Source organism: Desmodus rotundus, chromosome 4 (assembly GCF_022682495.2).
Source record: "Desmodus rotundus isolate HL8 chromosome 4, HLdesRot8A.1, whole genome shotgun sequence".
In the NCBI taxonomy this organism is placed as follows: Eukaryota; Metazoa; Chordata; class Mammalia; order Chiroptera; family Phyllostomidae; genus Desmodus; species Desmodus rotundus.
Window position 1 is genome coordinate 166,942,152 of NC_071390.1, and position 17,610 is coordinate 166,959,761.

Here is a 17,610-nt window from a genome sequence, read left to right on the forward strand (position 1 = left end):
TTTAAAGAAATTATAGGCTATTGATAAATGTGAGTTGAATATTAAGTGAATTACATCTCAATAAAGCTGTTATTAAAAATATCTATTACAAACTTTAAAAAAATAGTGAATCATTTTGTTATAGTACCAAATGCAAACCCTATTTTCATATAACCTTAAGAGGAAGAGCAAATTTAGCAAGTGTTCCCGAGTTTTCTGATGCCCTGAATACAAGGCATGCTGGGAGGCTCACACACGTCACATACTGCCTCTCTCTTGTCCTCCTTCTGTTTGAGAGGTAATGCATGCATAAGCTAGGTGCATACGTAAGCTAGGTAATGCATTCAATCGGAGGTGAAAATCTGGGGAAGATTTCCTTGAAAGCAAGGCTATAATCAAAGCCCTCTACCAGCCCCAGTCGGCTCCCACAATCCACACCACCAAAGGCAACGTGTCGGTCAGCGAGCAGCGACCCTGGAGCCAGACTGCCCAGCGTCCCTTCCAATTCTGCGACACCACGCAGGTTGCCCAGTCTCTCTGTGTGCCCACCCACTCATCTCTAAAACAGGGATGATACCGGTACCTACCTATTAGGTTGCTGTGAGGATTCAAATGAATTATACTGGACCCCTCAGTACTTAGCAAATATTAGGTTTTACTATTACTAGGGGCAGAGCCCTAAGAAAACATGATACGAAGATGAACTGGTATAGCAACCAATTAATATGGCCCTTAACACACCCTCAAAACACTGTTTTTGTGAAAACTATACTGGGCCCCGGGGATAAGAATAAAGCATTCATTATAATAAGATTCCACAGGTTAAGATTTAAAAGCCCCAAGTCAATGTTTTGCTTTTTGTTGTAATAGCCACTAGGATGATATAGATAAAAAAAACTTTTAAAAAATATGTTCACTCTTTGCTATCAGGTTTCGATACTCACCTGAAAGTATGAAACTTCTGAAGCACCAGAGGCAGACACTTCTGTGACCACGGACAATGACTTCAAATCACTTGATAAACACAAAGCGAGACAAGTGCCAACAATCTGTAAGACAGTCAAACCCCCAGTGTATTTAATGGCACTGCTACATTGCACCTGCTTACAATACAGGACACCAACGTTCACAGAGGCCTGAAAAGCAGACACTCGTAGCCTGGGTCCTGCCACGCATGTGCAGCCAGCCGATGAAGGTATGCCTCCGCCTAGCTGCAAGGACAAGGAAGGGCACAGACGCACAGACACACGGACGCACACAGACCCCTATCAAGGGTCCCGAGTCACGTGTGGGAGAACAAACATATTCCAGTGTCTACAATATTTTCTACCCTCTAGGGAAAAACAAGATGATTAAGCTGTGGAGGGAAAAAAGCCATGGAGAAGACAGAGACTTGGCAACCATGGCAACCACTCAGCACTGGGCAGAGGATCGCTTCCGATGACTTCCCTCACGTTGCTACCACGAATGGAGCTCTTACCCACCACGAGGCGAGAACATTAAACCATAATCGAGTGTATCCTACCAACCTTTTTGTTAAAAAGAAAAACTTGACTAAATCTATGAATAGTCCCAGATCTTCCCACACATCCTAACACTCTTTTATATTAGTAAGAACATTATCTCCTTACCATTTAAGAACAAGTAATTCCAATAACTGAAACTGAGGGGGGAAAGTGTTTTATTCTCCTTTCATAAATCAGTTAGTTGCTATATTCTAAGATAAACAATGTAGAAAGTATTGAAGGAAGACTTACCCCTGTGACTCGAGCAATCTTGAACATTCCATAAGCATACAGTTCGATAAAACCAGCGCTGCCTCCAAGGACGAGAATATTAAGCCTAATTAAAAACAATGCAACGGGCTGAGGACACCAGAGTGGACGGACGGAGTGCTTAAACCGAGATAGAAACGGTCCCGCCCTCCTGTATCTGCCCCCCGAAGCTCCCCTGCGGGTGAGAGGAAACATCCAACAGACCCCTAACACTCAGAACCCAATCGCATCAGCCTCATTCCGTCTTTTCAAAAGGACATCAATGTTCTCTAGCCTAAAAACCATCAGTTTATAGTAAAATAAGAATATGTTATTTTGACGATTGCATTTATACACTCTCAATAACAAACAATCCTTTTCCCAGCTAATACGAAGCACCATCAGTTTTATCGTGGCTCTGATGCTAAGTGTATTAATGGGCTTAGAGACCTTGAATATTTAAATTTAAATTTTAGAAACTTCTAGTACTTCAATCCTCCTTTACTTCTTCCCAAAATAAACAGAGGTACATTATAATATTAAGCTTGATACAATCAAAGACCATATAATAAAAACAAGCAAATAATAGATATTAATGTCTGTATGTTGTTCAGAGATATTTGTTAGCAATAAAATAATATGACAAATAAAGGAACTGCCCTTGAATCTCTGAAAACTGCCTCAAATACCAAATATTAACTCTCATAAATTAGACTTGTTATTTAAGATACGTGCAAAATTTACCTGACATCTCCCAAAAGCTTAATAATTTCATCAGAATTTTCTTCACTAAAACATAAAAGCAAATTGGGTTATTTTTCAACTATATACTTCACATAATAAAAGATTATCTTACTTGAAAACAAAAAAGGCATATCTTACCTAAATATTTTTGAGGTGTTGCTATAACTAGAGAAAAACAGATACTGGGGTAAAATATACTCAACACAAATATATATTTTTAAAACAAATGAGAAAATTGCCACAGTGTTAAAAGTAAAGAGAAATCTGCAAGATTAATTCCAAAGAAATTAGACTCTAACACTTACTTTTTTGGTAATGTAGGTAGTTTAGGTAAGAGAAGATTTGATTCATCTTCAGCATTATAAAAGGATGTCAGAACGCTAAAAAGAAAAAAATACGAGCATTATAAAAACACAAAAAGTTTTACCGCTCCTTCCATTTAAATAAAATAATACTTTTTAAATGCCTGGTATTATACATTGTATCTTACCGAGTGAACAGATGCCACACATATTTTACCATGTAAAATAGTCATAACAACCACAAACAAGAAATAGAAGAGTAGAAAATATGTAGGAAATTTTTCATTTACAAAAGGGTTTATTTCTGCAAAAAAACCCAGCCTGCCCACTTTACATTCAGTGGAACCAATAGCAGAAAACAATTACCTCAGCATATGAAATACACTTACATGTATTCAGTATTAGATACTGACTGAGAATTTGATTTCTTAACTCTCATCTAAGAATTGTCACTAAACCTGAGTTCGAGAGTAATTTTAAAGAACACTGAAATTATCTTATCATTGAATTATGAGTTCTGTAGCTTACATATGTTTGGAGATTTGACAACCCAGCAGGTATATAAGATGAGACAATACATTTTGAAACAGTCTTATTTACCTGCCTTTTCCCCTCAATTCCACCTCCAAATAAGGTTGGAAATAAATGAGTGAGAAGGTAAAAAGTGGTGACTTGGCAAGCATTTTTTCCCACTTTAACACAAACTAGGTGTTCCAAGATACCCTGGAATCTCCACAAAACATTTCTAAACTACATGTAAAAAGTATGTTAGGAATATACTTAACAGCAAACTAGACAGGGATAGAAATTCCACAATATACTCTGCTCCTTTAACCTTCTGCAAACCCACGCGACCATTTGCGACTCTTGATTATGTAACGATGGACTGATTAATCACTCTGTTTCATGTACAGTGAATTTCAAACCCCAGGCTAGATCCTTGTTACCCAATCCTATACAGCACCTCCCCCCAGGAGAGCTGTCAATTAATATTCAGATTTGACACATTCATTTGACATTCATTTAAAACTTAATTAGAAAGGAAAAGCTAGTGGAAAGATAATGATCACATTTAGTCAAAAGAGACACTTTTATTTTCAGTATTACCTAAACCACTGATCCTTTAGGCCATCTTTACTGCAAACCTGGTATATTACTTGACTACAAAGACTAAGGCAAAATTATTTTCATAAAATAGGAAACTACCGGGACCATGGACACAAAAACAGAATGCTCCATTTAGCACTTCTCATACGCTAAGAATATTTACTAAGGCACACACACATAAAAAATCAAAGCTTTAGACAAAATATACGGTGAAAAGAAAAACAGAACCTCAATTTGTGAACCAGTAATTTTGATTAATTCCTTGAAAGTATAAACCAATGATGTAAACTACAAAAGTGACTACAGAGAAAAATCCTGGCCACTCAGATATCACTGCTCCATAAAAAAGACAGATTTTTTTTTTCAGAAGAAATAATCTAACAGAGGATAAAAAATCTTTATCTGGATACACTTAAGAACAAAAGTTAAATGCAACACACACATACTCCACATACAGACACCCCGAAGTACCCATTTTAAAAAGTGAGAGTTTGGAGAACGTCGCCCTGTTGTGCCCACCGGGGCTTTTCACTGCTCTACCTGCTTTCCGCAGTCACCTCCATCCAGTGCATACAGGAAACTGGGGCCTCCACAGAGAAGGAGTGCAAGCTTTCAGGCTTCTCTACATCACACAGAACAATTTTCTTGGTGTCAGCAAGAGCAAAGGCCAAAACTGAAACAAGAACACATCATCAGGACAAATTAGTGTGCATTCGAGAAAAATAAATGGGTATTTCACTTCTTGCTCAGTTTTACGAGTTTAAATACATTGTGATCACAGAAGTCATTAAACCTAAAAATCCTTCCTTTAAATAGTACTTTAAAACCTAAAAGGTATCTCTGCACATACCTGTGCTGTTATCCAAGCTTCCTCTAAAACGCTGGAACTTTCGCGAGTAGTCTGCTACTCTCCCCGTACTACACGTAACACCTCACACATCAAAGCCTCTAGACTAGAAGCCAGCTGCCAAGCAGAAAATGGAAACCAGGTCTCCACAGACTAACAATAATAACTGTACCACCCAGACACATTGGTCCCATAAACATGCTTAAAAGGCAAGAAACAATTCCATCTGCTTGGTTCTTGGGAAGTTTTTTATTCCTCTCTTTTGTTTCTAACCCCTAATGGAAAAGAAAGCCATCACTGTGAATAAATATCAAGTACAGTTTCTCTGCCTCAGTCATTAACACCTTCTTAACAAATCAAATTTAAGAATCTCTAAATAGTGGGCTATGCATTTCACTGTGTACTAATAGACACAGCTTCGCGAGGTGTGAGGTAATCCAGGCTTCCTCCTCTTCAAAACAATTTAAAGAAGTCTTGAAAAAAAAACCAATATCTAACAAAATCCTTTTTAGTCTCTAAAACACAAGACATTTTTTAATGATAAAAATATCATCTACTTAAATACATTTTAACACACTGATTTTCATGATGTATTTTTGAGATCCTGATCTCTTTGGATGAATACTGCAAGATATCAACATGTTACTTACAAAAGTTCTCTAATTTTACATGTACATTTTAGAAAAATATAAAAGATGACACAAGAGATGAGCTGAATGAGTACAGATAAAAATAGTTATCTGTAAGTGATAGGTTTTCAGGGCATTTTTACGAATTTATATTCATCTAGGAAACAATTAAGCAATGACAAATATATAACATTTTACAAGAACAATTCAGTTTCTTAAAGCGTCAGTGATATAGATGAACGTTAAGCTATGATTTACAGCATTTTACTGTACTGGTTGTGTGTGTACAACAGTTCAAATGACACTGTCAATTGTAAAAGCAACACATGGAAGAGGAGAGTTCAGTCATCAGGGCCATAACCAGCTACAATGTAACAAGCTACAAAATAAAAGACACCAGCAGAAAAATCATACAGAAATGGAAGAAACGAGGTCAGAGCTGAGAGTCCTTCAGCTGCGGCAAGCGTATGTGCAGAGAGCATATTGATGAGCCATACTTTTTTTTTAAAGAGAGAGGGAGAGGGAGGGAGATGGAAAGGGAGAGAAACGTGGAGGTAAGAGAGAAACATCAATCGGCTGCCTTCCGCAGGCGCCCTGACTGGGGGCGGAACCTGCAACCCAGGCATGTGCCCTGACCGGGAATGAAACCTGTGACCTTTCGGTTTGCAGGATGATGCCCAACCGATTGAGCCACATTGGCTGGGGCCCGAAGCCACACATTTAATGCCAAGATACATTTTTGGGATAAAAGAGTCACGATGGCACCGAACTAACTAGGGAGTGGCAGGTGAAGCTTGGGCCAAGTTGTTGGGACAAGGCAGCGAAAAGAACAAAACCTAAGTATTTTGTGAATCCCACCAGAATTCACTTCAGAGTTATCTTTGCCAAGAAGTCAGATTTTATTCTGGAGATATCTTTGCCCAGAAATGAGATGGCAGGGTTAATCTGAGTTCTATGAAAACTCTTTAAAGCATTCTAAAAAATAAAATTCCCCAACTAGTACTTAAAATTCTAGCATATAATGAGAACAATAAATTCCGGAAATAAGCTTTCTTTGAAGAATACTCTTTGTGAATAATAAAAATCATTACGTTTGCCATCTGGTCTCCAAGCCAGACAGGTTACTTCCTTTCCTGTATTTTCATTTGGTGGAAAACTCCAGACTCGATGAAAACTTGCAAGTCGATGAAGTAAAACCTAGGACAAAACAGATACAATGGCAGAAAACAAAAACCCACTTCCAAAAATAAAGTAAACTTAGATCCCTGCTATGAAAAAATTTTAAACCATCTCAAGTATAATACTCAGCTGTCAGAAGAAATTAGAAGACAACAGTGCCTGAATGAACTTAAGGTATTTTCAAAGGGTGAACCTCAGTATTTTCAAAACAAGTGAAACAGGTCTAATTTAACCCTAACCTTATACATTTTCTTATCTTTTATGTCAACAGAAAACTTAACTTTTGGAAAGAAATAAGGCTGTCCAAGAAGATACTGACCACAAAAAAAAAAAAAAAGGAGAACACAAACGGCACTAGAAGGTATGGGTGGCAGAGTTAAGTAACAGCAAACTCGGAATCAGACAACGTGGGGCTCACTTCGGCCAAGTCACTTAACTGGCCTTGGACCCTGGACGAGTCGTTCAGCCATTCTAAATTCCTATTTCCACCCAAGCAAATTCCTACGTTGGGTCAAGAGGATGCGCCAGAGTTTCTTATACTTCAGAAATAAGACTGTCCCTGTTCCATCCTCTATGCAAACAAATACCCACTGAAAATAAGAAAAGGCAGAACTGTTCCTAGACCCCCGCCACACCTTCTTAGTACCCCACCGTCACAGCCTCACGACTCCCCGTCTTACATCAGGGCGCCCTGCACTCCTGGTTACATTGGTCCCCATGGGGAAGCCAGGGCTCCCAAGGAATCATTCATCCCCCAGACTCCATGCTCTTTTCTGAGCCCGTCTTTGCCATTCCTTACATCTGAAACCCTTCCTCTGTGCCCCCTGGAATTCATGTGTCAGGTATCATAAAGACCCCCTACATCTCCTTTCTCTTCTCTGAAATGTCCTCTCACCTGAGCACACTGCTTCCCTGCAGGATTCTCAGGCGGTGGCCATTCGGCACCTCACATCCCCTGTACTATTACTGGGCTAGGAGATGAGGCAGGTTTTGTCCTTGATGCTCGATGCCATTTCTGGATGATCCTTCTTGTCCCCTCTAAAATCCTCTGACTTTGGATCTTATGCCATCAGACCACGTTGCCCACTATCCCTCTTTAACTGCGGTCATCTAAAGAACCCGAGGCCACTCCCCTCATTCCTGGAAGGTGTAGGCTCCTGCCTGGCTCACGCATGCTTTCCAACACTACTCATCATCATTCTTAGCAACTTCAAGAGCTTCTCAGTTCTCCACTACCTGTGCTCCGATGATCACATCTTCTTCCTCACCTCAGTCCTCCCAGGGTCACATCCTTGACCTTGCCATTACCAACAACTACAAATGCTGCCACAATCTCAATTTCAAACCTGCCACTTCCCATCATGGCCTCTATCTTTCCAGCTTATCCCTACTTAAACCCAACTTTGATTCTTCAGCCTCACCAAGACATACAATACATTGATTCTACCACCTATCACTGCCCCTCGCCCCACACATGCCCTCCCTTCCCTACTTACCCATTAGAACCCAAGCTTCATCACTACGATCACTCCTCTTGCATATACTTCAACCCCCTTGCATCTCTCTTGCTTTGTCATACTTGCAAAACAACAACCCTGGTTAAACCCAACCACGTCTGCACCCACGTAGTCAAAAAGAACAGCAGAGACGTACAATCATGCTCACTGCTTTTCCTTGAACTTCAAGACCATTCAACTGGTGCAGCTTTTAATAATGACCAGCAATCCTATTAGGCTCCCCTCGTCTACTTGCCTTTTCAGCTCTTCCATATTCCTCAGACATGCAAGGTTTTCTTCTCCACCCTCACTCCTGACAGTGCCCTTCCTTCCCACATTGTCTCCCTCCCGAGACAACGGATAAAACAAGTGCTCACTATTACATCTACGCATGCGATAGCACTAGTGCCCCTAAAATCTCCCTTCCCCTCTACTTCTGAGGCTGTACTATCTGCACTCTCTCCAGAGCAACGGCAAAGTTCCAAAGCACCCTGGCAGAGGAGGGAGACCCTCCTCTGTCCTTGAAGAAAGGAGGCATCAGCACCCCTTTCATGGAGGTCCTTGAGAAAGCAGGCATCTGCACCCCGGCAACACAGCAAAACCGCCCGAGGCTGCTCAGTTTTCCTTACCACCCAGTGTCCAAGCTGGCCAGGTAGCTGTTAGGAAACCTGCAAAAAGCCCAAAGGAGGAAACGTGCACAGGTGAAGGTTTCCTTGCAAAATGGCTGCCAGGCAACAAGCCCTCCCCACAGAAAGTTTGCTACGATCAGGGTGAAGCTCATAATGTATTACGAACTAAAAACGCTCACTGTCGACACTCAGGCACATCCCACCAGGAATCCAGAGAAACATCACTCTCTAGTTTTAAAGGCATTGATCATGGGTGGTGGCATCCAACACAAAATACGAAACTTGGACAGCATGATACAGATGCTTGAACACATTCTCTGTGCCATGTATGCGCGTGAACATTTAAAGCTGAAGCTGACAATAACTCATCTTTCTTCTGCTACTAAACTGCAAGCAAACTGCGGGCAGAGTCTGTGGACCTACTACTACATCTAGCTCAGGGCTGACACATGATGAACTTCTAAAAAGCCCATTTAACAAATAAATGACTAAAAGAGTCGGGGATGCAGGACCGTGTGGTTGTGTGAAAACTTGTTTTCGCCATAAAATACGTAAAACGGGCATACAAATTACCTTTCCCATATGTGGTCCTTTATACTTTCACAAGAAGTTCAGAGCCGGCCGGGGAGGGAGGGCGGGGTAGACAGGCGGCCCGCCCAGTCCGCAGAGGGGGAAACTGAGGCTGGGGCAGTCCGACTCGCTCGCCGCCCATCGCTTACTCACCTCGCCCGCGGTGTTGGCCAAAGCAATGAGATCCCGCTTGGGCGACCAGACGAGGAAAATGATCTCCTGCGGCAGCTGCTTCTCTCCCACCACCCGGAAGGACGGGAAACAGGTCGGAAAACGCAACATGGGAGCGACTCCGCAACGACAGCTCAGTCGCAGGCCGGCAGGAAGCCCCGCTGCCGCGCCGCCCTGGCCTCCGGCCCACGCCGCAGAGCCCGGCCCGCGGTACGTGCCGGGAGCTCTCGGCTGCCGAGGCGGCCCGGGCGGCTTCTGCCTCCGCCTCCGCCGCCCTCAGCCGCGCGCCCGGACCTCGGCTCAGCCCCGCCGCCGCCGCCGCCGCCGCCGCGCGCTCAGGGCACTTCCGGCGCCCGGACTTCCTCGCGAGAGGAAGAGGGCGGCGTGGGCGCGGGACGGGCGCGGGGGGCGCGCCAGGCGCTCCGCGAGCCGCGGGCACGGAGAACGGCGGGCGGGAGCGCACGGGCGCTGGGGCCCCGGGGTCGCGGGGCGGGGGCTGGACCGGATGCGGGGCGCCGGGGCTGGGACGCGTTGCGCGTTTGTGGGTGAGGGCTGTACGCCCGAGTGTGTGCGCCCGTAGGTCTAGTCCTTGTCCTCGGTGAATGGACACTCACAGGTTTAGGGTTGAGGCCTTAAGGACGAAGGGGAGACGAAAACGAACGCAAACTTTAGGTCCTGATCAGCTGAAGCCTCCTTCGACGGTTTCTGAACAGGTGTTCTCAGTCCGGATTGCCCAGTAGCATCACCTGGAGACAGTTTTACCCCCTCCCCGGCCCAAGCAGTGCCCCAGAGCGTTAAAAGGGAATTAATATGGGATGGTGCCCAGTATTTATTAAAGTTCTACGTGTTTCCAATTTGCAGCCAAGGCGGAAGGTCCCTCCTCTAAAACCTCTGACATGGGCAAGTATCTTGATTCTTTATCCCATTTAAGCCAAACAAATTATTCTTAGCAGTAGCTTCACCATAATAAGTGAGGGCTGTGGGCTCATCTGGGATTTATCCCATAGCTATTGGAGCATCTACTATGTGAAAGAATCTGGGCCACACAAATGCACGGGACACGGGCTCTGCCCTAAAAGGCTCACAGGTCAGCCTGGCCAACGCATCAACCAGAACCCATCTGAGGCTTCTTTGTACAGGACACATTTAAATGTTCAGAAGTACCCACAACTTATGACTGGGTTAAGAGAACGTGACGGTATTATCTTGTGATTCTTGAATTTAAAATCCATGGCAGAAAGCCATCTACCTTTCACTTCTTTTACTATTCAAAGGAGAGAGCGGCAGCAGATCCGCTTTCAACAAGCCCCATCTTCTTGCTCTCTATCTGGATCTAGCCTCGTGGGAAGTAGGTGGTACAGGAAGGGTAGGCAAATTCATTCAGCAACAAATATTCCAGGCAGGCACTGTTTTGTACTGGACGCTGTTCTTAACTCTTGATGTTGACCCTGCTCCCTTTCCGAGACGGGCTCGTTTTCCCTTGCCAAACAGCACAGTCCTTCATTTCTACGGCGGGAATGGATTTGCCTTTTTATTCATGAAATGCATTTTCAGGAGTTAATGTCTTGGTGTGGCAATGATGGATTTATCTGGATGGTGGGGACATTCCTATGGAAACCGAACGCCCATTTTCCTGAAACTTACCCTGCATATGAACCCTCATACAACACATGAAAGGGGCTGGTAGAGGTACACAGTGTGGCGGGACAGACGATAACCACCTGCACATTGTGAAGCCTTCACAGAAGAGGACGAATTTCCCAGAAGGTATTACAGCACAGGAAACAGCATGGGTGTGGAGTTCCAGATGCAGCCGGGAAATAGCACATCGTCGTTTTACGTGGCCATAGTAGTGCCTCATGTGTGTTGGTGGGAGTGGGGGGGCAGGGGTTGTTACTGAGTGATCCATGGTGGCCAGAAGACAAGAGCTGTATTAACACACAGGGTTCCCAGCGGTTTTTTTTTCCCATTTTGGCTTTACCCACCCGGGATCCTTGCCTTCCCCATTCTCTAATGGAAACATTGCTGTTAAATTGTTTCACTTCTACTAGTGTGGCACAGGATTGTGGAAGAAGAGGGGCCACATCAGAGACCTGACAAGTTCAGGGGAGGCCTGCGTGGCAGCCTTACTAACTCAGAGACCTAAAGAGCCACACAGGGTGGCTGAAATTAAAACTTTCTAACTAAAAGCAGTTCATGGCCGTCAGTTATGTGCTAGGCTGGTATTTTTCCCTAACAAAGGTCAACCTTTAACTTAAAGCCTGTCCTCTTTCTGAATCTAAAATAATGTCCCTTTGGAAGGCCTAATTTCCTTTTCCCAAACCCCTCAAACCAGTCATGGCACCAGGAGGAGGAGGAGACCGCAAACCCCTCATTGTTACTGTGAATTGTTGACTTTTAACGGGCCTGTCCTCACCTGTGTAAAAGTGTCTATCATTTTACTTTTTATCCAATCCCCGAGGTTTCCGTTTTGCTTTCTCCCACCTCCCTAATCTATCACCAGTGGATTTCATGTAACCCCACTACCTCCTCCTTTGATCGTAATGGATACAATAAAGTGCAAAACTGCCACTCGCTGGAGCATTTCTCAGTCCGTTATGGTTTTGCTTCCTGGTAGTTGTCAGTTTGGCTCAAATACTCACCAAAAACGCTCTACAGGTTTGAGTGTTTCTTTCATTGATGGAATCAAGCAGAAAGGGGAAAGCCCAGGAGGGATCATCCGTCAGTGCTTTTTAAAGGAAGCACTGGCTGGAGGTATTAAAGTAAGGAGAGTGGGGACAGAGGAGGGAAAGGTAAGAGAAAGCACACTGTAAGAGGAATTTCTACGCTGCGTATCCTCTTCATAGTGCTTAGGAAAAAATGCAAGAACTAGCTTTTTTGAAGTAACTTTTTGGTAGCTCAGCTGTCCTTTGCTCATTACATCCCTTGGCTAGCTCACACTCACGGCCCCTCTCCAGGTGTTATAATGGTATGGGGTTGAGTTTTGAAGGCCTGTCAGCTACCAACAGCAGCCTCTGGGGAGGGGGGTGTATTGTTGACAGCATCGCCCTCTGATCTTTCGTTATTCAGGGTCCTAATTCCTGTGACAAGGGTCATGATGCATTCATTACAGAGAGGCGTAAAGGTGGCAGGAAGACAAGTTGGGTGGCGGAGGGAGATTCCAGAGACATTCCTGAAGTAGAATAACAAGCACTGATTATACATTACATTGGGAGAATGAACGCAGGGAGTAGGCAAGACTGAGGTGGTATATCTGGGTGCCCATTCGGGAAACGGAGAACTGGCTGGCGCTGGGTTGGGAGTCGGGGTATGAGGGGGAAGGAAGGGGAAGTAGACCAGGGAACGAGTTCAGTGAGGACTTCGTTCTGGTGGAGCTGTGGTGTGGAAATCTGTGATGGCCAGTGGGCAGCTGGAAAGGGAAGTGTGAAGGGGCAAGGTCAGGTCCTAGGTAAAGCTGCGGGAATCGCTGTGTAGGGACGGGAGACGGAGCATGTGGGATGTGACTACACTAGGCCATGTGAAAAGCTGTTATTTTGAGAGGTCTATTTTGAACTAAAATAAGCAAGTTGACAGAATTTGCTGGAAAGAGAAATGTAGGCTGGTGTGAGAATCTCTCTGCCCTACTATGGTTTCATTCATTAGGCAATAAAACACACCTGACTCAAAGGGGCGCGAGTAATAGAATGGATTGGCTCACGTACACAGCAAGTCCAGCAATAGGCCCAAGTTCAGGGCAGGCTAGACCCAGCAGGTTCCTATCAACAGGGACCCGCCTCAGGGTGTGTGTCACCGAGGCTGGCCCCGCATGGTCACTGGAAGACTGCTAACAGCAACTGGAGCTGCATGCTTCTTCATTCAGAGGGAGAAGGGACACCTCTTCACCAATCACGAGATTCAAGCCCAGAGCCTTGTGATTAGACCAACCCAGGTCACGAGCTTAGCAGAAATCAATCACAGGTGAGGGGATGGAATTACGCTCAACAAAAAGCCATCACCAGAGCTGGGGGCGGGGGGGACATCAATCATCCCTCCCCCAAATCCCATGACAGGCACACAATTGGGCGGGGGAGGGGGGGGGACCTGATGCTGCCGAAACCACCCATCAACAATGTTTACTGTGACAACTGGAACTACTCAGAGTGGCTGTAAGTATGAAGCGCACTGGGGAGCGGTTCCATCCCAGCACAGGGGGTCTAACTGTATCAGTTCCTGGTGTTTTGTCTGTCTCCCACAACCACTTCAGTTGCTGTGCTGGGAAAGAAATTCAGAGACCTACTCATGTGACTCCCAACTAGGGAAAAAGTTCTAACAACAGCTACAGACCAGTATCTGTATATATAGGAATTTATCTTAAGAAAGTAAGATTTGGTTATAAATATGTTCATCAGTCATTTAAAATAGTGAAAAAAATGCAAACAACTTAGATGTCCAACCATGATTTTTAAAAATGCAGCACATCCATACTAAAGACACTACTGGGGATATAAACTGATGTTCACAACATGAAGAGAATACTGCAGAAGAGTATTTGCGATTCCATTTTTTAAAAGACTTTATTTATTTATTTTAGAGAGAGGGGAAAGGAGGGAGGAAGAGAGGGAGAGAAACATCAATGTGTGGTTGCTTCTCACATGCCCCCAACTGGGGACCTGGCCCACAACCCAGGCACATGCCCTGACTGGGAATCGAACCAACTACCCTCTGCTTCGCAGGCCGGTGCTCAATCCACTGAGCCACACCAGCCAGGGCTGCAATTCCATTTTCGTGAAAGAATTTCAGAGTGTCTTCTGTATAGCTATTTATACAAGCACCTATCCTTAGAAACACACATGCAGAAGCTGTCACGGTGATTGCATCTGGGTGGCAGGACTGGGTTGCTTTTCACTTGCTTTCACTTACTTGGCCGTGTTGTTGGCAGACAGGGAACTGTGTTTGCTCTGTCCTCTAGGCATGTAGGACGTTTAGGCTGACCTCGTCTACTCCCACCCCTCACCTCCACATTTGCAGACGAAGGCACTGGCCCATCTATTCAGGCTGTTTCTTGGAGACCACCGGATGTTACCTGTCCACTTTGCAGGGCTGTGAAACATCTATGCAGGGTGAGAATCTTGACTGTCCCGCTAATGGGATAAAACTCACCTCTCAGAGCTCTGAGATCCGCTTGCCCACTTTTGGTGTTTTTTCCCCTCAGCCTTGCTGAGTTAACATTTATACTAAATCACCTGCAATCAAATAGGAGAGATTTTATCTTCACTTTATTGATTGCAATGACCTTCTTAGCTGACCCTCAAGTAATTTAACCCATATCCTAGCGTTCCAATTAAAATTGTATCAAGTAAGAGTAATTGGATTTTCCTTTGCATTTTGTGGACGCTTTCCTCACCTACACAGCTCTAAGCATATTAACTTACTCATGTGGCACAGTTAGGGTTCTGAAGCATAAAGTGGCATATTAAATGGCATTTCTACTCACTCAATCTGTTATTTATGAGCAGTTACTACTTGAGGGGTGAAGAAGTATGTTAGCCTGGCCACATGCTTCCCAAGGTTGTGGGGCGGGCCAGAGACCACACGTGCTGCAGTCCGGTGTCTCTGCCGGCACCGCGTGCGAGGCGCCGCTCCAGGAGCCCAGAGCACGTGGTGACACCCACAGGCTGCTGCCATCCGGAGCCAGTCTGCACAGGGGGACCGGTACAGCGAGTTGTTCTAATACGGGTGGGATCTAACACCTTAAAGTAGTATTAATGAAAAGACACGCACACATTTTTATGTTACCGGCAGGAGATGTACTGTTTCACTAGAGACACCACCAGGACATTGTGAAGGGGGTGGCATCAGACCAGGACTGTTTTGAAGGCTGTGATTTTATATTTAAAAATCAGTCAAAATTCTGTCAGATTTCTAGTATTTTACAGATTACTTTGAAGGGGCCAGACATCAACTTAAGGGTTTTTCTTAAAATAACCTTGAAAGTCAAATTATTTTAAGTTTAAAGACTACTAGATAAGGCTGCCAATCTTGCTCACACAGCACACCCCAACATTTAAACTCTCGGTGTGAGTTAGGATAGTCCTCCTAGAATTTAGTGACTCTAAATTCTTCCCAGTATTGTTTAGGTCTTTTCCTTTTTCTGGTCCTTCGATGAAAGAGGAGAGAGAAAGTTCTCTCCCTATCTTAGGCGTACCTACCGTTATGGACTGAACTGTCTTCCCCAAAATACATATGTTGAAGTCCTCACCCTCAGTCCTCAGAATGAGACTATGTTTAGAGACAGGGCCTTTAAAAAGGAGATTAAGGTACAATGAGGTCATTAGGGTGAGCCCTATTCTAATCTGACTGGTATCCTTGGAAGAGGAGGAAATTCGGACACAAAAAGACACCAGGGACAGACACACAAGGAGGGAAGACCACATGAGGACACAGTGAGAAGGTGGCCTCAGAAAGATTCCGTCAGTACCTTGATCTTGGACTCCCAGCATCCAGAACTGTGAAAAACTAAGTTATTGCTGCTAGAGCCACCCCGTCTGTGATATTTCATTATGGCAGCCTAGTGAAGTAATACACCTACCATCTGAAAGCCTGTAGAAAATTCCATGCTGTCATCAAATCTTTATTGAGCACCTACAGTGCATGAGAGACATCAAAGTGTATAAAATGGTTACTGACATAAAACGAACTCTTCTGGGGAAATAGAATCTGTAAATATAATGATGTAAAATTAGTAAGTGAAAAGTGCCTCAAATGTGGTGGAGAACACCAAGGGGTTCAGAGAGGAAGGAATCAGCTGGTATGAGGGACCCACGCAAGGCTTCCAGAAGCGGAATGGAGGGGGCCAGGACCTGACAGCTCCAGGAGACTTTATGAGACGACCAGAGGAGGAAAACAGCCCAAACAGAAGACAATGGGATGAACAGACTGGGGCTTACTGGAGAAATAAGTTAGTCTAAATATCAGACTAAAAATAGGAAAATAATAACCTGATCATTCAGGGCCTACAAAGTGACTCTGTATTTCATTAAATTTTATAAGAAGAATGAAATTTAGCTATAATTGTTTAAGGCAAATGTTCTTCTAAAAAGCGTAGAAAATTTTATCTGTCAAATTTCAGGGATTTTCTTTTGTTACTGTTGTGAGTAGGTATCTTAATATTCAGATTTGCAGTCTAATTAGAACAAATGACCTCATCTCCCATCACACTTTACCTCCCAGAGATATTTTTACAACCTATTAGTTTATTCTTAGAAAAGACATTTAAGTCCTTGAAATTAGTATTAGTTGAACATAAGAACAGAATTAACAGTTTCTCTATTTTTAACTTTCTAAGAAGATAACAAAGTTTTAAAGTACATAATTCGTGGTTATCAGTAATATCCCATTTCCTCAATTCTAAGATGTACTTTTTCCCCACATTTCAGTATTTCTGAAATAAGATGCATCTAGGATTTCATATGTACGATTAATGAGTTAACGGAGTTTTTCCCGCTGAACAGCTATGATTACATCAACAGTGTATTTTACAATCGGTGGCATCCTGAACAAAGGAAATGGGGTGACTAGAAGAACCACTGTCCGTCAGGACTCAGTTCTACAGTAGTCACGGTCCCTCAGGTGTCTGAGTTTCAGGGGGAACCACGCAAGTCAGGCAGTGTCCACATCCACGCCTGAGTCAGAGAGGGCAGCCCTCGCGATGATTCCACAAGGTTCATCCCTCATGGTGCTAATCCTGTCACCGAAGCAACCCATGCAGAAAAGGAGGCAAGAGAAGTTCCTGATGCTGAAGTCCAGGAGCTTAGCTTACCTTTTGGTGTCACGGAGGTACTCACTACCACCACACTGACCAGGGCCCCACCCGAGTACCATACGTCAGCTGTCCAACAGTCCTACTGGAATACCTGGTGGAATTTAAATACCAGGTGGAGGGCAGTTCTTCCACCTTTACTCACAGGGCCCTAGCTCCTCAGCCCCAACAAAGGTGCCTCCAGACTCGCTCTAAAACAGGTGTTTGGAAATGAGGAAAGTCATTATGCAAACACAAGTCATTCAAAACTGTTCAGTCTTAAGCAGATAACGTCAGATATCTAGCAGAGAAACAAGGGGACGAACTTGGAGTTTGTCCTCAGAATTCAAACTACCCCGCTCCGTGACGTGCTGCTAGACCACCAGATGGCCACTGTCAGGGCTGCAGAGCCACCTTCACCTGCTA

General features: G+C 44.2%; 1 protein-coding gene across 3 annotated transcripts in view; it reads right to left on the minus strand.

The window, feature by feature from the left end:
* ANAPC4 (anaphase promoting complex subunit 4) overlaps positions 1-9,751 on the minus strand; it is a 33,921-nt gene extending 24,170 nt beyond the window's left edge. Inside the window, exons 1-8 of one of the 3 annotated variants that reach the window (XM_024573652.4) lie at positions 9,390-9,751; positions 6,454-6,559; positions 4,427-4,559; positions 2,783-2,857; positions 2,616-2,642; positions 2,478-2,522; positions 1,737-1,821; positions 924-1,028 (exon numbers count right to left, since the gene is read on the minus strand). In XM_024573652.4, the coding sequence (XP_024429420.2) occupies positions 924-1,028; positions 1,737-1,821; positions 2,478-2,522; positions 2,616-2,642; positions 2,783-2,857; positions 4,427-4,559; positions 6,454-6,559; positions 9,390-9,518 (705 nt within the window). In that variant the 5' untranslated portion in view covers positions 9,519-9,751. The remainder of the gene's footprint in view (positions 1-923; positions 1,029-1,736; positions 1,822-2,477; positions 2,523-2,615; positions 2,643-2,782; positions 2,858-4,426; positions 4,560-6,453; positions 6,560-9,389) is intronic. The other 2 variants (XM_024573653.4, XM_053922704.2) reach the window with 2 other exon arrangements.
* Between the last annotated feature and the right edge of the window lie 7,859 nt (positions 9,752-17,610).